At 42.2% G+C, this 19,705-nt stretch overlaps 1 protein-coding gene and 1 long non-coding RNA gene across 2 annotated transcripts in view; one reads left to right on the top strand and one right to left on the bottom strand.

Moving 5' to 3' along the window:
- The window catches only part of LOC108552082 (uncharacterized), a 153,788-nt gene that overhangs the window by 130,933 nt on the left and 3,150 nt on the right, over window positions 1–19,705 (top strand). Inside the window, exon 2 of the mRNA XM_017906481.1 lies at window positions 18,101–18,316. Within this exon, the coding sequence (XP_017761970.1) occupies window positions 18,101–18,316 (216 nt within the window). The remainder of the gene's footprint in view (window positions 1–18,100; window positions 18,317–19,705) is intronic.
- Window positions 13,033–14,141, bottom strand: LOC108552090 (uncharacterized). Its single transcript, XR_001890525.1, has 3 exons — window positions 13,511–14,141; window positions 13,238–13,407; window positions 13,033–13,134 (listed from the first exon to the last, which is right to left on the bottom strand). It is a non-coding gene; the product is annotated as an uncharacterized LOC108552090 (long non-coding RNA).

Here is a 19,705-nt window from a genome sequence, read left to right as displayed (position 1 = left end):
GGCACATGTTTATTGTGTCAATGAAATAAATCTCGCTATGGATGCAAGTTCGAATACGAGCTACAAATTTCCAAAAAGGAATACGGAAGCTTCAAGATCAGTCCCAATATTTATCTACTACAACGGTATACTCGATGAATCTACATAAAAGAAGAAAACAAAAGGAAAGTGTACACACGCACTAAGTGTCTGAACATTTCAAGCAGGCTGACTAAATTTTTCCGCTTTTAAAATCGAAGAACGCACGATAAAATGCAAATATTTATCCTCTGGCTGTTGACTACGTTTTCAAACGTTCTTGAGAACCTCAGATAAAACACCAGTAATATTTCACTTTACCATTTCCTTCTTCCTAGGCATGCAAACCTCAGTTTTTTACCGATTTTTGATCCCTTTCTGTAAAAAAGAAATAAAACTATCATGTAATAATAGAAATGGGAGGAATAATTATCAATGAGATGGTATTCTATGAGAATAAACACAATATAGAAGTATAAATACGTCAGAGGTCAATGACCGTTTCCTTACCATCCTAAATGGCCACGGTAACGTAATATCACTTTTCCTTGGAAATAAAACGTTACAGGTTATTGTAAAGTGCAGCATGGTTGAGCATGCCTCTCGATTACTTTGCTAGCCACGATTTCGATGCTATTGTTACGCTTGCTTATGCGCTAATTAGTACAGACTTTACGCGATTCGTTTTACTAATTAGCGGACCGCTTAGAAGGTCGGCCGTTTACTCGCTATCTCATTCACTACATTGAAACGTGAAATATTTCAAAATTCTTGCACGAAGATACATGGCTAATTCCTATCACGTTTAATCGCGTATCTGATAAAGAGTGACATAACTATAATCGCGTATAAAGTAATCGCGTTTTAATTATTTCCTAGGTTACCGAACTTTGAATCTCTATTTTTATTGTATCCTACACCATCAATAATAATAACATATATATGTATATATATAACAGTTATTATTATTGTAAAATTATTTATAAACGAGACTCGAGTTTATTATATCGCAAACTCTATTTCTACTAGATTTCCACTAGGTTTCATTGAATTTTAATACCACCATCTCCGCTAGATTTCTGACATAATATTTATTACTAGGATCCTCGTCGAAATCACTGAATTCGAACATGTCTATTTATATCAGATTTCCACCTTCGCGAAATCGTAACAGTAGTTTCTCGTAAAAGTCACTAGTCCTAGTCTCACCTCCCGTAAAAGTCACCAGATCCACCCTGTCTACAGTAAATTACCGCTTTGTATAGAGTCACTAAATCTCGGCAGCTGCCCGTATCAAGTAGATTCCAGCGAGTTGTAAAAAATGAACTCGTTTCTTGCGTCGAATGCGAATCGCGACCGGCATAGCAATTACATGGCCCTCGTACGCGGCGCGCGTTGTCTCTGCGCGCGCATCTGGTAATTTTTCAAAGGTCCCCAGCTCTTCATAAATACGCGATACCGAAGCGTGCATTACGAAATCGTTTCCTGGAAATCTTCATATGACACTCCGAGGCAAAGCGTTCGTCTTTAATACGCGTATCGTATACGTGAATGCTCCTCCTCGTAAAATAAACTAGGACAACAGCTTACCTGCGGTTACTGCGTGCACGTGTTTGCTGGATGCTAAAGACGTATGAAAGGCATTATTGCGAACGCACGTCCCGCCATCGCGAGCCGGGGACCGTTCTTTCTCATTTTCTCGCTCGGGGAACAGATTTATACCGCTCTCCGAAGATTAACTATCTGGAAAATTGTGCGAAATAAATAAAAGTGAATACACGCAGAGTGTAAATGTTTCCACCGTTTCTAATAATCGACCTTACCACCACATTGCTCTTCCTGCGTCCTAGGCACACGCGCTTCCCGAATAGTTACCCAATTGTATAACTATGAATATTACACGAAGAAGATTACATAAATGGGTTCCTAAATTTCTCGATCTATTTTACTATGAAAATTCCACTAACTACATTAGGATCGGCATTTTTCAAATTAAATCGATATTCTGCGAATTCACCGCGATATAGGATCATACTAAACCGAATTACTGTGTGTCAAAAAGAGTTCAGTATACCCCAGGATCTCACGGTATTGATGAGTTGTTCTGAGAAGAGAGAAGATTTAGAGGGAACCTAGAATTGCTATGTTCCAGGTACAAAGTCCTAGACATTCCTATATTCAAGCCAAGCTTGACGATACAATGCGGCTACAATGTCAACAAGAGCTCGTCGGCGAGCAGAGGCTATTATCGATTAGACGTGAATGATAATTCCGAATTATCCCCTTTCGTTTGAGAAACGCGTACCTCGCACCTATCATCTTCGTGCTACGTCCGCACGCCTCTTCTTCGGCGAACGCGCGCGCTATAAGTTAGACGGTGCATTGTTCCCATGCCGGTGGATCGCACGTTGGCCGAGTATCGATACGGGATACGCTTCGCAGCCAATTATTATTGCCATTTAGATAAGAAACGCAGTTAGTTAAGCCTGGAGACCCTCTAACGATCATCGCGCGGTGCTTGCATATTTTTCGTGCGGTCTGTGCACCGATGCAAAACCGTGTCCGATAGTTTTTTCCCTTTTTAGGAGTGTCGATGAGTTTACACGTGGGTTTGAATGGTAATGCCAAAGGTAAAGCCAAGCGGGAAGAATGTACGTGTCAAAATGTACATTGAAGATTGTGGGAGTCTCGGAAAGTATCGATTAGATGATATTTAGGTGTTCTGCAGGATCGAAATCTCGATAGAGGTATAATTATACTGACAGAAGATTATTTTAGAAGGGCGACGAAAGAAACTTATTTTTACTTACTTTCTGTTAATTCTCGACAGTTCCCAACGATTCTCAAACTTATTATTATTGACCAAAGGAAAAATTTAAACTAACTTAACACAGTTGAACAGGAGAACATCTGAACTAACCTCACATAATTGGAAAAAAGAAATATTTAAACTAGCCTAACCTTTGAATAAGGAAAACACGTAACTCAAACATAATCTTGTTGAACAAAAGAAACACTAAAACTAACATAACCTACGTGTTTATTCCTAGAAGTATACTCACAGATTTTAGCATCACTGTCCGTTGCTCTTATGCAATACTCCAAAAAGAATATTCCTCGGATATTCTTCCTAACAATTCACTTCCAACTCGCCTGCAGAAAAAGCTACTCCACGACCACTAGGATCCCGTGTTTTCAATCGCTTCACGATCGACTGGTGACCGAACGCGCGAGTGCTGCCCTCTGTCCCTTTGTTTTCCGCGTCGTCGAAAACGGCGAGCTCTCCCCTCGGTGGCCAGTGACCGTAACGAGAGAGAAGAGGCTCTGTATCGTCCGCGAGGATCTACGATAGCGGATGCAAATGGGCCTTGCGCGAGAGCACGGCGGACTCGGGAGTCGCCGCTTTGAATCTTAATAAGAATTCACTTTCTGGTCTCGTTGATTATGGGATTAACCAAGAATCCTCATGGCCGGCAAGGAGGAAAGTTTAGCGGTTTCTCACAGTTACCGAGTGGAAACCGTGATCCGAAAGCGCACGAGGCAATTCAGCCCGCGCAACCTAATTCAATCTAATCGCCGACACCTCGTGGCGGATTGCGCCATCGGAAACGCCGCTTCGAAAGATGAGTATTCGCCACCGAAGCAGAGAGAATCCCTTGACGAATACGTGTAATCAGACGGGGAATCGTTACGCGATTTGCACGGTTATGTAAGCTACGAAGTAAGTACCCTTTCTCGACGCTCGACCTGTGCGTCACTTTAATGGTTCAAACGCCTCTCTATCTTACCGACCGAGCCTCGCGAGAAACAGGACGACGCCGCGTCGCCAACGTGTAATGACGGGTGGTCGAAAAGACCCATTAGGCAGGAAAACGATTTGCCAGCTTTTTCTGCTATCGAACGCGATTGCAGAGCCATTGAAAGTGGTAGTTGATCTGCTCGTTACATGCAACTATCGATAATTCACTTACCTGATTTTTTTCTTCACTTGAACCACGACTGAAATTCCCATGGCGCGTGCCACAATCAACACAGTCGGTCACACGTCGAACTATGTCGTCCGAACGTGACGAAGAATAACACGTAACTGAAACAGGAAAGTATCGATGAAAAACACGAGCCTGTTCGATCCTGCACGAGCCTAACGATGTTTACATCGGAACCTATCTACAAACTATGCCTCTCGCTCGTCACACTCGTGTTTGATCGGATTTCCTTACAATAATCTCGCGGAATATTGCAAGCAAAAAAAGAAAGATAGAACGTGTGATTGGATTGTGATAGTTGATTTGCTCGTTACACGCAATTATCGATAATTCGCTTACCTAATTTCATTCTTAACTTGAATTACGACTGAAGTTCCGAGGGCACGTGCCACAATCAATACAGTCGGTCACACGTCGAACTATGTCGTCCGAACGCGACGAAGAATAACACGTAACTGAAACAGGAAAGTATCGACGAAAACCACGAGCCTGTTCGAGCCTGCTGAGCCTGACGATGTTTACATCGAGACCTATCTACAAACCATGCCTCTTGCCCATACTCGTGTTTGACCTGAGTTGATGATTTCCTTACCACGAGTCTCACGGGATATTACAAGCGAAGAATTTAACATCGGTTACATTTTCGACGTTTTCGGATAGAATCATACGCATTTTTCATATACACTTTGTAGTCGAATCTCGCCCCAAGCAAGATCTACACAAATTAGAAGATATGGATACACCTTCGCGGATGATGGACTAAATTAAAACACCTGAGGTTCAACGATTGATGATATTTGTCAAAGCCACCTCTCGTCCACGTGGCGAAGAAGTTCCCCATCAAAGAAACGATGAAGGGAATCGTTCTTGAACCGAGAACGACGATTCACCAGGGTGAAAAATCCCCGATGCAATCTCGCGGAGCGACGAGCAAGCTTAGAAAAATGTCGCATCCGTTCCGTGGCGCTTTAATCTTTTTCCAGTTGTCACGAACACGTGACGCTATCTCGGATCGCGAAATGGCCGTAGGGACTATGATGTATCGGCAATTCGAGGAGAGCCAAATGAACATACTCGAACGACACTACGGATCACCCAGGCAGCATGAATGAAGCTACGCCGCGGAGATATCATCTTAACGATTCGTATCCATCAGAGCCGATGCCAATTCTAGAATCTTGCTACCATCCTTGATTTCGCGACGGTGGCAAAAATCCCCGTTTAAAATAAGCCTATGCGGACGATCCCACCGACTGTGGCGGCGGTGAAACCACTTTCTCGATCGAACGACAGCTATAGAGAGCCAGTCCGGCTGAGAGTCGCCCGGTGTGCTCTAGTCGAGTGCTCGATTTGCTCGAGTTCATCGGTCCATAAGCGTTTCAATCGACCGACAACATCTCGTCCACGGAAGCCAGCCACGCATACGCGGAAAGTCAATTAAAGGAACATGCGAGGAGGGAAAGAAATCGAGAAGGACCATCTCTACGAAAGAAGATCCCGTATACGCATGCGTACTACAGCAGTGATCAAAAGTTTGGAATTTTTACGCGGACGTGTAGCAATGCTATTGATCAAGAATACAGCCTGTTTTAACGTGTAGTGCAAACAGAATCAATCGGTCCCTATGCTGGTCCCCGTGTTGCACACCGATGCAAACACCGAATACTCTGGCTATAACATTCGATGTGTCTCCGTCTAATTGCGAAACGTTTAGATAATCTCCTTGAGATCCTTAAATGCAGATTATACGCGGAATGATTGGTATAGAGAGATGTGACGCACGATGAAGAACTTTTGGACAGCAGAATACGTACTTTGACATGTAAATCCCATATAGGCGATCATGGGGTGTATAGTACACGCAGTCGAGCATCGGAGAATCGCAGTCTCTCGCAAGTTGTCTCGCGTACACCGCTATCTCGATAATAGAATGATCTATCTGCAACGAGCGGCAACAATAAGCGAGCAAGATATTATTCCGCTACACCAGGACGGACTGTATCTCAGACACGCGGGTACTTGATCTGGGAGCAAGCAGTACCTAACCCAACAAATAACAATACGGTATTGCCCTCACGTAGCATACGGGGCCTAGGATCACAGCGCCATTATGCGCCAGCAGCGAGAGAGGTTCCTCTTCGGGTTCCACTTCTTCTGCTCTATTACCTGTGCACAGAACACCCTGGGACAGCAACAGACAGACGCGAATCCTCGATCCTTTTTTCACCACCAGTTGGCTTGACTATTCCATGCCCTCTTCTCCGTTGTCTCACCGGATCCAGCACGTTTTCAATACTTAATGCACCATGGATGAAACCCCGTTCAATTACTCGCAACACGATACCACGGCTATTTATTGTGGTCTGCCGAACGGTTGGATACCTCTGTTCCTCTTTCCTTCTGCAGTTCTTTCTTCCGCGAGATCGTCTTCTTGTTCTTCTTCTTCTGACCTCTTCCTGTGTCTACGCTTCTTCGATTTCCCTTGTACCATTCTGTTTTCGTCTAGCTATCTGTACTCGAAAACCATTCTGTCCATTCTCCCTCTTCGAATAAACAGTCTTTGTGTCGGTTCCGAGTCTCCCTGGAAATTTCAGGTTCTTAAGATTCTGGTAATTTTGTTGACAAGTAAATGTTTGGTCGCGTTAAAATTATTGATTCGAGACTATAAAAGAGAGAGGAGTGTCCTCTGCAAAGAAATGATCGTTTTATTTCATTGGTGAAAGAAATGGAAGAAACCTAAAGAAGGAAAGCTTGCCTTCTCTTCAGTCAGTTGCGCCTCCTACAATTTTCAAGCGTCCCCGGAAGAGGTCGCGGCACAGTCGACTTTATTACTATTTTCTCGCAATGTATCGCGTTTACGAGCGATATTCCGTGAATTTCCGGATCAGAAAGGAAAGACAGAGAGAGAGAAACTTCATTGCGAAGAGATTACCGAGGGCAGATACCGAGAAAGGTTATTCGAGAGACCATCCCTCCGCAGAAGCGGAACGGCGTGCAACATGGCGAACGTAATGGACGATCGTTCACGAACGGCTTTCACACGATAAACAATCGATACCCAACGTCCTGTTGTTAATCCAGAATTATCGTCCTGAGGCGGGGTGGAGGCTGTTATCGAGCGACCAGGAAGCAATTGGAAGCCCTTTTCGCGCTGAGAGCTATTCTTGACACGGATCGCTATCGTGCCGCAAACTATCTTTCATTTGTCGACGATCGCTCTCGTATCTTCCCTAGAAGGACATGTCACATCAGCACCCTCTATATGAAATTTCATAAAACAGATTTCCCGTTTCGGAAACGGCTTTACTATTTCACAACTGCGCCAATTGTCTCCGTCGATTGCCACTCGGGATTTCGCCCCTAATGCTTGGATTATTTAAAAAGCAGCCGCAATGAATAAGCGAGTCTGTCATTCGGTAAATAAACGATTTCGTTCCGCGTGATCGCTGAGGTGTCTCGTGGCGGCTGACGGTAACATCTATTCCGACGAGCGATCACGACTCACGCCACTCTGTCTCAGCCGACATTGTAACGATCGCATCTAGATCCCCGACTAAGGTTACTGCTGCTCCGTGTCGGTGAGGTGGACGTTTCCACTCGATCGGTACGGCCACTCGAATAAACAGTATGAGCCGCCGACGTGGTGGTTTCGAATTGGAATGTTTCACTTTTTTACCGCTAGATGACTTGTCTGCCAGCATTAGGGTCCGCAGAAGACGGTATACCTTTTCCAAGATTTCTGCCTTCGAACGTTCGTACGAATCCTTCCTATTTAACCGATCCACGGTTATATCGACTGTATTTATTAGGTTAGTGTTGCAAGAGAATCTGAATTCGATAGACTACTACGAGTATTTTCAATCTTTTCCTTCTTTTATAGGCATTTATAAAATAAAGCGAGAGATCTAACATATTCTTCAAGAAAACTAACGACAGAGAGCTTAGATGACAGAGAGAAAAAACGTTCGGCAATCTAAAATTCATAAACGTTTTTAGTGGAAGAGGGTGCACTGATATAGAGGAAGTATTACGCAGATTTAACTTTGCTTCGCAACTAATAAATTTGGAAGCTTCTTAGGTTACTCGGCTAAAGATAAACTAATTTTGCACGTGGTCGAAGTATAGTAAAATTCGCATTCCTGGAGTAGTTGACTCGTGGAAAAGAAAATCGTGTTTCCTGATGAGCTAATAAAGAGGATTACAGTTGCTTTTTACTACGAAGCGGGACATTTTACAAGTGTAGACTCGTTAATATCATGAAAGGTTATCCCTGTTCTTGACTTCTTTCTCGTATCTCTTCCGCTTTCGCGAACCGTCTAATTTCAGAATAATGGTACGTTATTCGAACTTGTAAACAAAGGAGAGTACTGCTAATAAAATGATTTGTGACTTCATTTCAACAGAGCGGTATAAATTACGGAAACTAGACTTTAAGACCCTTAGCTGTGCAATAAAATCGACAGAATAGCTATTATTTATTGCAGCATTAATTTATCGTATTACGAGTATTTAAATTCAACCATAAATCAAAGAATACGTAGATATCCATGCAAATCAACCATGAAAAAAGTATCGATAAATGCCTAGGAAATTTCATACTCAATTACCATACTTAACCCTAGAAATCGAAAAGAAGGAAGATATCTAATGAAAATATTTAATTTTAACGCCAATCAAGAAACTGAATAGGTATCCGATCGAGTATTTAACACGTTGAATGCCAGGGGGGTCACCGGTGACGGCACCACGAAAAATGCATTAAACGCGATTATACAACTCACCTTATCTGTTGTAAATAATATTTCAACATAATATGCATCGCATAATAGAAAATTCATCGTGACGCCACGGGCAATCCCTGTAAAACTGGTGTGGCATTCAACGTGTTAAACTCGACCGTGAAAGAAGAAATTAATATTCGTCCAAGCTTCATAAACTCGATGGAAGTTGAAGATCGTAGAAGGCGGAGTCGCGCGGGAAATCCGACGAGTACAATAAGGAAGAGATTGAAAGGAGACTACCTTCCGGTAGGTGGGGTCGAAATGAATGCAGATTAAAAGCGAAAGGAAGAAAATGTAGTCGAGGTAGTGCGTGCCTGCCGGGGGTAGACGTCTCCTGACGTCTTTTTCAGAGTTCGGACGAGACAAGATGCGCCACGGAGAGCGGCGCTGCTGTCTTCTTTCTCTCGTTCGTTCCACGGCACGATTATGATTTCTCACAGTCGGTTGTATCGTTGGTGTATCGTTTATACACCGAGAGCCTATGTACACGCCGCAATAACAATAACAACGAAGCATAGCAGTGTAAGAAACCCCGGTGCTAGCTAACTGCAACTTCTGAACTGCCGCAGAGTTTTAAGTACTCGCGAGTAACAGCTCGAGGTTGGGCGAGATAGATAAGAGGTTAAAAGGTTTAACTGCGAGATCGCGAGATTCTCGAAATAGTTGTACTATTAACGAATCTTCGCACGGCTTATGGTTTGCCTTGTGTGAAAACGCCTGGCTCGCTTAGCAGCGGGCTATTCAGCTGTTTCATGGTTCGTGGTAGTCATTCATGAACGATTGAAAGCGTTATAATTAAATAACACTTAGCGGATGAAGAACGCGTACGTTCACTTTTGGATTCGTCAACTTTTACGAGGCGTAGGTCTTCCATCTATATGCTTTGCGGTTTTAGCCGTGAGAAACACTTAAACGCGTATTCGTGTGTCTGTGAAATATTCATGAGAATGGGGCTCTAAATCGTGATACGTTTGGAACGTGATCATTCGAAATGCAAATATTTGAATATCACGTGATCTATATCTCTATTTGCATGGCTGTTGAGAAACGGACGCTTGGTTGAGGAAAAATCGAACGAGATATGCATGTGGAATAACAAGTATCTCACGATGACATAATTTCTATACAAAGTTCGCAGAAGTGGCACGCAGAAAATTGCCATGCGCGGAAAATTGCTCACGCTCGTAAATTCGGTCCCGATTCTCGCACTGCTATACTTGTTTGCGCTCGTGATTGCGAAAAATCAAATTACCGTTGTCTTTGCATCACGTGCTCGTAAGCTAGAAATAATAGCTCGTTGTTTTGGCGAAAACCCGTTACGATTTATGGTTCCGAACGAGATGCTCGCGTCTCCAGCAACGTGTACAAACTGACCCAACTTCATCCGGCAGCCTCGACCAGATCGGTTCAACCCACGCGTATGAAAAGCAGAAGAAGAAGAAGAAGAAGAAGAAGAAGAAGAAGAAGAAGAAGAAGGTATCAATGAGAATACCAGGCTGTGATTCCCGGAACGATCAACGGCCGATAACTCCTTAGCCCCGAAGACCTAAACAATGCCGGATATTCGTATCACTTGTAGGATAGTAGATAACCTCTCTGTCCTCGTCGTGCTCCTTTTTCAGCTTCGTTTTCCCTCTTCCTCGACTGTGCTTTCCTGTTGCCACGGGGAGTTGCCGACAAGGCGGTCGTCGATTGCAATTTGCCGATACGATTCTACCTGCCGCATTGCGCGCTGTGTTTCCTCCCTTTCTCTCTTTCTTCTCCTATTCTCCTCCTTATCCTCCTTACACGATCCCTCCCTTCACCCCGTTTACTTCTCTTCCTCTATCTATTTATCTATATCTTCTTCTTTCCGTTCGAGTTCGGTCGGCTTAAAATCCGTGTGTCGAGACCAGTCGGTTTGTACTAGGTGGTACCGGGAGATACATCTCTCCCGTGGTAACTACCCATAGAGGGCATCTAAGCGGTGGACCGAGCCAATATGTATCGCAGACCTCGCTTGTGTGTAGATGGCACCATATCCGCCTGCAACTTGAAATTGACGCGAGTAAGATGTGATACCGACCAGATACTATATGACATAAATTAAAAAATTTAAGAAATTTCTGGAACATTAATCTCTTTAAAATGACTTATTAAAAGATAATCTTCTGGTAAGTACTTGCAGTGAGGTTTTCTGATTGTAACATACTTGTTTAATTTCTTATTTCGATGACTTGTAACGAATTTTGTTTGTATCACCATGCGTGAAGATTTTCCAAAATTGTGAATTTGATATTCATAAATATAACATATCTAGTAGTATTAGACATGTATTAACTATCCCTATATGAACTAGTATTTGTGACAATGTTGTATTACAGTTCATAAGGTTCTCAAGCATAATGTGTGAACATATTATATGTCAACAGTTTTCTTTCACTGGATGAAATATCGACGAGACTTTTCTCGATTTTACAAAAGTACAATATATCAACTGTAGATTAGGATACAGCTTGTCATTGAGGGAATCACGCGGCGTGACGGTTCACAATGGATCGTTTTCTTGAGCCGGCACAGGACTTGATCAGGAATCGCTTTAACGACGTAGAGTGACGAAGGAACTTGGCTCGATGTCTTAACAATTGAACCGTTTGTATGCGCCGTTTGCTCGTGCATTGTATACACATAATATTAAATTCGCAGCAAGGTATACCTGAGAACTTGTCTTACTGTTGGAAAATCAGTACACTTCAAGTAAGATGGGTTCAAATATTTTTCAGAATATTTTAGATTAAACTTCATTAAGTTGCCGATATAAATATTTCCCTATTTTAAATCATTTTTAATCGATCCTTTCTTTCATCGTGAAATATCAAAATCTATTGAACTAGTATTCAATGAAATAACTAGTATTTTTCCCGTTCAATGCTGCCAACATATACATCAGCGTTTATTTACCATGACTATAGACATATTGTATCCGATAGTATCTCCTTACCAATGTGAAAAAAAAACTTCGACAGCTCATCCTTCTACAATAGAAGATAATATTCGCGTTTGTAATGGGTGTGAAAATGTGGTCTGAACAAAAGAACCCGCTATACATTTGCCACGGGTATCCAAATGAGTCGACAGTCTGCATCGACATTCGGAATATCAATTTACTTGATGATGCGTCACGAGATGTTTTCGCATAAGATATAAGGGAAAAATATCGTATAAACTGGCAAATACGGTTATAATTAACTAATTATTCAAGTATAAGCAGAGAATGAAAATTTGTTGGAATTTTATCTACCAACGAAGCTTGCTCATATTTGAAATATTTTTTTTCTCCTTCCACTCTTCAATTAATTTCACGAACATCTTTTTCAGATTTACCTAATTCTGAAATAGGTTTAATATTTGAGATAAGACATTTTTTTTAATATCATTTTGTTGTATATACTCTTCTTTGTTTCTTTCTTGTTATTCTAGTACATTTTAAATCCTATACTCTTATGAAAGGTTTTATAACTGCTGCAGCCCCATTTTCCTCTTGTCTTTGAATAAAACCTCGTTTTCTTTACTTCTTATAAAACTCTCAACTTCTTCTCTTTACCATGTTGCAACCGAATAGCGAAACCCTATAGCAAGTTCTCTAGGAGCACCGATGGCGAAAGTCTGATAGCATTGACCAGCCGCTTCCTAAGCCAGTGTCATTTCATCAATTATAAGCGTCAATGCAGATACAAGTACAAGCACGCAAAGGGAGGCATGATCACAGTGCGTACCTACGTGTACACTAAGCGTGTAGATGGAAACATGCACGGGCAGGGTAGGGTGCCAACCCATCCGTGGGCGGTTCCGGCCGATTCGCTCGAATAGTCTTGAAATGATCTCGAAGGACTCGAGACTTTCCCATGGTATGTAGCGCCCCCATTGACAGGCGGGCAAGTGTATCAACGGGAGAATCCACTCTCTAAGTATTGTTATTCCAAAGAAAGTAAACCGCACCACTGCCACCCTCCCGTCTAGCGGCGTGGACCTTCGATTATTAATGGCAGCGGTGGTGGTCGCTCGTCCGTGCAACACGGGCGCAAAAGTGTGCATCCGGTTTTCTACCGGCGCGCAAAGCTCGTTCTTCTCTTCAGCCTCCTAGAAACCTCGTGCTGGCGTTGCCACCATGACGCTGCTCCGCAACGCCGGAGCGGACGACCTTGCGCCGTCCGTAAGAACAAGAACCTTACAAGCGCACATCATGCTTCAAGGGATCGATCCCTGTTTTTTCCACTCGTGTACTTTCTTTTTTATTTTCGAGCGACGATCACTGTGCTTCAAGGGTCGGACTGTGAAATTGGGCCAGGTGCATATCGATGTTGCGTTACCTGCAAAAAAATTAGATTCATGAAGGCTATATTTTGTGGCTAATTTCCGATGTGTATGTGAAAGAAAAAGTCTTATAAAGGTTTTTACGATTAAAATATTTACCTCTTTTTCCCTTCAGTGATGTACTTGTATGTACTTTTCATGTGTACAATATGACTAAGAACGAATCCTAAATGTTTTGATTTCGTCTGTGTTTTTGATGTTTGGAGGTTAAGTACGAATAACTCATCGATCGAATAAGTAGTCCGTTTGGTTACTGTGACTGTGTCAGGCTTAAAATAATAATGACGCAAAGGAAGAGTTGTCATTCGATAAAGCAAGCTTTAACAACACGAATAAACGTACGAAAGAACGATGTTTTTTCGTCGCACATACCTACATAGCTCGACCGCTTGCCATCCTCTGTCGGCGAGATATCCAAGATAGACGCTTCTTGTGTCGCGTCTCGCGGCTTTTTCCTGCTTGTTCTTTCGCTTTTCTCGCTCACTTCCTTTGCTGCCACGTGTTATTCTTATTGGTTTGTTTGCGCAGGCCTGACTTGCTCCCTCTCTATCCCTTGCGCATGGAGTGTAACACGCGTGCGCGGCAGCTGAAGGCGTACCACAGGGGAGACGACAGAGCCGATACCCCATTACGCGTGCTTCGTTTATTTTGCGGCTTTGCACGTTACAGATCTTACTGTAATATTCCTTTGTACTTACAGCGGCGGGATTCCCTCTCATTATACTTTTTCTCGCGCCAACATTATACGGTACGCGCCCTATTTCTCTCCCCGCTACTCGACGTTCCCCTTCGTTGTATCTCGTTTCCTCTTTTCTTGTTTCTCGCTCCTGCGCCGCCCTCTCTTCTCGCGTCTTCCTTGCTTGTGTTCAATTCCCTTAAACTCCTCTCCACCAGTCGCTCTCGGTTTTACGATACGCACACTGTAATCCCGCGGCACGTCGTATGCCGATTCCAAAAGAAAAACACCGAGACTGTGAGATCCGGCGCGCGGTCAGCTCGGTTTCAATCTGCGTACATTCCATTTAAGATGAATGTTTTTTGCTGCTCTCCAGCCCCGTCGATTTATAATACATCTCGGTAGAGGGCGGGAGTGTGGAAGAAAAAAGAAAATTCGTGCTCGTTACATAGATGGCGTCGCTCGCTTTCGCACGTTTCCCGCCATTTAACACAACCAAGAAAACTTAATTGGAAGAATTTATACGATGATTTCGAGCTCCACTTGTATTGCATGTTATCGTTTATAAGAATCTTGCAAATGTTTATATAAATTTTACCACATCGATTCGGAGCGTGTGAAACGTGGTTGCACGTATAAACATTACCTAGCATGATGCCCACGATGCTTCTTGCCTAGTTATCATGCACTTAGAATAGATTTAAATAATCGAGAATTTTGCGTAAATTATATTAACAAGCCCTTAATTCTTTGAAGTAGTTAAAAAGGAGAGTTCCTTGATTTAGTCGGATCTGTTAAAGTCCGCGTATGTATATTTTACATAAAAATTAACTTTGATACTGAGAAGATTATATTAGTGAAATAAATAAAGAATCATGATCTGATAGTGACTCTAATAAAATCATTATTAAAAGCCATCATTTTTCAGCGATACGCAATGATATTGTCTCACACGAGAATCAATTGAATCCAGTACAATTCTCACTTCACGAAACGTCATCACTTCTTTTCGTCATTCATAAGCTAAAACCGTCTTACCTTAATAATTTCTTTTATCCAGCCAAAAACAAGCCAGTCCGACAAAGAAACAGAAAAACCGTCGGGTTAAAAGGGGTGTCGGTTGACGTCGTAAATTGCTTCTCCCCTGGATTTATGCGTAATCTACGCTGACCCACGGCAGACGGTTTAATGTTGCAGAGTTATGCGTCGAGGATGAACAGGCACCGCGCGCGCGCCTTTGCAACACTGTAACAACACACGTTTAAATACGCATCTACATGCGTAAAGGGCACAACATGTGCATAACACTGGAAACAGAAGAGGGCCAGTTTACGTCGATGCATATGCACACAGGATTCTGTCACCGCATACACGCAAAATGTATACACGCAACATAACCTACATGCGCGCAGAAGATACGAGCGCGTGCGCACTAGGGGGGTGCAGGACAGGTTGCGAAGCGTCAATGCGTGCAAGCGAGCAGCACGCGTGCGCGAGGGCCGCGAGGTGGATGACGCGTTGTGCTCAGGCGCACAACCCAGACCTAGCCCAATCTTGACGGCCCACGCCAGTCCCTGCGAGGGAGTAGCCGCGCATAACGCGTTCTGGGATGAAGCTGGAGAGTGGAGGTCGATGAGCGGACAGGGGAAAAGAAGAATGAACGGAGCGGGAAGGAAAACAGGAGAGGAGGAAGAGCAGCGAGCGGTGCTATAAGAGTTAGCAGGGCGGTGCGTGGGTCACAATGCCCGTAGGGTACAGAACCCCTGCTCTTTTCTTTCTTCTTTCTCCTTTTTCCTCCTCTTCCACCTCTCTTGTGGTCGTCGTCGTCGTAGCCGTCCTCAGGCACGTCGTCTTCGTCGTCGTCGGTCGGTCGGTCCATGCCACGACTCGTTATGGAAAGCATACGGGATATTGTTGCTCGTATATATGGAGAGTACGAGGGAAGTGCGCCGTGCTTGTACTATGCAGATGATTCCGCGATATGGGCTATTCATTGTGAGTCATTTAAGAGTTTATGCGGTGGGTACGGGCCGCGGCCGCGTACGCGCGATATGTTATTATATTGCGTATCGAAAGGTCCGCTGGTAACGCATGCACCGCTGGCTGATCGTAGCTCGCGGTCCTTCGCGCCGTCCGCGCCGAGAACACAGCTGCGGCGCCCCCTTCTGCTTGGAATATATAACCAGTACAGGTGTAGTTGCTAGATGGCCGCGAATCTAAGAACGTACCTGAAAGCTCACTTCGTTGATCAATACTTTTATCTAAAATATAAAATAAATATTATATTAACAAATCGAATTCTGTTTTACATAAAAACTAATTCTAGTCTAGTTATGGGTTCATAACAAAACTAGTACTGTGTAGGTATAAATAATGCTATATCTTGAAAGTGACCGTTTTCAATTCGATCCAAACTAGATCTGAACGATATTATTATTCGTATAAGATAAGATTGGATCAAGTATGATTTTTTATCTAATAATTTAAAAAAAAATTTGTGTTTAAATATTTGTATCACTTAACGAATAAAAAATTTAAATAACGATGGAGTTATGTATTATATAAATATGTATCAGTCCTTTGTCACAGAAATATCCATCATTTAAACAATTTCAATATTACGATGATAGTAAAAGTAATAGAGCATCATTATGCAATTTTAAAGACAATCAAATACGATTAGCCTACGCTGAAGGAATCAGCCAGGGAATCACAATATATTTTTCTTCGTTGAAAATTACGCTCCTTTCCGAAGAGCAACATTTCCTTGGAACGGGAACAACATATAGAGCATGCTAGACGCTCTTATACCATAGTGGCTCTTTTGCAGAGTATCGATGAATAAACAGGCAGAGTTGCGATAAAACGCCCGAAGCTGTCTGTGGTCGGTGTGTTATGCATACGAGAGAGCAAGGGTAAATGACGGAGGTGGCAGCGTTGATGATGGTGGTGATGCAAAACATGATAATAATAATGACGACGTAGACGTCGCCGGGAATGAAGCGGACACGCGTCTACCCGCATTTCTTTAAATTTTATACAAACCAGATCTCAACTAACGGAATGAAACGTCACTGAAACTCGATGATCGGTGTTTCACTTTTTGATTTCACTCGGTACCATCTTTTTTCCTTTAATCTCTTATTTATTTATTTAATATTTTATTTTGGTAGCACTATTTGTCATTTCAAATTAATATTTATGAAATTCAATTTTTCTTTTTTCAAGTAATTCGATAATCAGTATTTGATGATATACTTTAAATTTATTTATCGAATTCTTTTGCTCGTTATCTAGATTTAATTCCATCAAAACTTAAATTCTTTGGACGACTCGAAAATCGAAACGATGGAGCCACTTGTACCATTTTTATTCTGTTACTGAGATCTTGTTTGTTACGTCGGCTTAATTTCTTTGGAATTCGGATTCTAATAATCGAAGGTTCAAACTCGATGGTATCATACCTTTTACTTGTTATATAGATACATATCGATGATTATCTCGAGTTAATTTCATTTAACTTTAAATTCCTTCTACAAAGTGGGCCGATGAATTGAAGGGATAAAAAAAGTAGAACCCTCCAGCTACCAATCGTCGAATCAAGTTATACCACCCACGCGATTCACCTCCGATCGAATTACCTTCACGATGGGTTCCATTTGCTGTGCTCTCTTCGGTTGGTCGCTGCTGCATCGAAGATCTTAATACCGTGCATAAATACACTCAAAAGTAGAGACCGTTTATTCTTCGTTTCAATCTTTGAATGATTAGGAATATTTCTTAAAAACTGCTCCACTTTTAATTCATACTAAATACTTACGTAAATAAGTTACATTTCAAATCTAAGTAATCTTCTAATACTTAGATACCTTCCTGCAAAATTAAATAAAACATATGAGAATAATTTTCGGTTGTACATTAATACATGAAATTGTATGAATGTAATACAATTTACTAAAAATATAAAGAAATAGGATTTTACATTAAGATAAAAATACCTTTTTTTTACAGAAGATAGTCAAGAGAGACAAAGTTTTTGCAAATACTATTAAGCTTATTCAGTAAACTGCTAATCTAGTCCAAAAAGTATTAGGTATTTATTATGGAGAAATCAGCACCTGAAAAAAATAACGTGTATTAAAATCAGTGAAATTGGTAACAGAGTAGCAAGGGACGTAGTATACTCACATGACAGTGGAAACATAGTAATCTTTTAGACGCTTTGAAAGATACGCGAATTCTTGAAGGCCTGTTCATGAAACTATATTTTTCATATTTCTTTGCAGGAAGAGTATAGCCAACGCAGACGCCTATCCACTCCCAGCGGCAGTCCCAGTCCGCCCAGGCCGACAAGGCTGTCAAGATCTACGGGTACACTCACTAGAGAAGAGGAATCCTTTTGCGAGTCAAGCAACACCCTCACCAGAGAGAATCAGGGACAAGAAGCTGAGAGGAAGGGCTGGTTCAAGTCTCTGTCTAGGAAGAACAAGTCAAACATTAAAGTAAGTTTCAATTCCCCTGAGACACCTATATATAATAAAAATGAAAATTTTGTCTCAAAGGTTTTATTATAAACTTTCTGTTTATATGATAAAGTATAGGAAATGGACTATAGCTAATAATAATTAAAACTAGGAAATATATAATAAGAATAAGAAAATAAGCAAGTTTAAAGGACAGAAATAGGTAAAAATTGGTTACAATCAATATCTTAGATGATTCATAGAAAATAACGAAATGTGTTGCAAATTTAATATTGTGAATTTTACGAGCTTATTTATTCTTCTGATAAACTAGTTCAAATGTTGAAAGAGACACAAATGATCAAGGAACATCGCATAAAGTATTCCGGTTTATGATATCATTCATCTGGAACGGTTCTCCAAAGTAATCAAATTCCTCTATGAGACATTCCAAAATTGGTTACGAGTGGGCGACGTTTTAGTGGAGAATGGACTCTGAGCTTTTCAACTATGTTGCGTGCATAATATCGCGATAAACGCCTACACAGTGACGCGATACGTTTACAACAAAAATTAAAGAATTCCTAGCCAGCTGATGACATTTCCGTTTCCACTGAAGGAATCGTTTCTCTCTATTTTGATCGTCGCTCTCGAGATATCAGAGGGTTCCCTGAAAAATACAAAATCACAATGAATAATATACATATTTCCATGCAAGCATAAGGATACAAACCCTTATCAAATAGGCAAGAAGTTTTTGACTGTTTTTATAGTAAAAGACTCCGAAGCTAAGTATATGATTTTTGTGAATCCAACCGATAACGAGCGGATGGATCGTGGGTCCGGTTATCGAGTTCGCGGCGAGCCGACTGAGCAAGCCAGTGCATTCATCAGTCAGCAGAGGTCGCTACGGAGCGGAGCCATTAGGCTGGTACAACCTCCAATTACCAGTTTGATTAAATGCTTAACTAACTCCGCGCTCTGTGGTTTAATTTAATCGCGAGATTAAGTGCCGATCAGGGGGCTGCCTAGCTTTTAACCATCGTCCGCGGAATAATCTCTGTCAGGCACCGATTCCGATCCTCTCTAGCCGCTTCGATAAGCCGACTAGCCGTCTCTGTGGCTATGGCCGTTCGAGATGATTGCGTGCGCGTGAATCTCGCCGTGGACGATGATCTATCGGGGATGAGTCGATGGGCAGGGGAACGGGAAAGGATCATGACTCATGAAGGCGCCACGGATGGAAACGAGCGGGAAGCCACGATTTTTTCTCGACCATGCAAAGAAAGCACCTTTGTGCTTGGCATTATTATATTTCGTATAGCGTAGAACATAGCGAACCGTTCTGTCTTTTTCCCTCTTTCTCCTTTGTTTTTCCTATCCTTATATCCCGTTGCCCATACGATCAGCGAACATCCCCCCCCCCCC

This window comes from Eufriesea mexicana, unplaced genomic scaffold, assembly GCF_001483705.2.
Source record: "Eufriesea mexicana isolate 0111107269 unplaced genomic scaffold, ASM148370v2 scaffold5473, whole genome shotgun sequence".
Classification (NCBI taxonomy): domain Eukaryota; kingdom Metazoa; phylum Arthropoda; class Insecta; order Hymenoptera; family Apidae; genus Eufriesea; species Eufriesea mexicana.
Note: the sequence above shows the minus strand (reverse complement) of the source record. Positions and strands in the feature narration are given on the sequence as shown.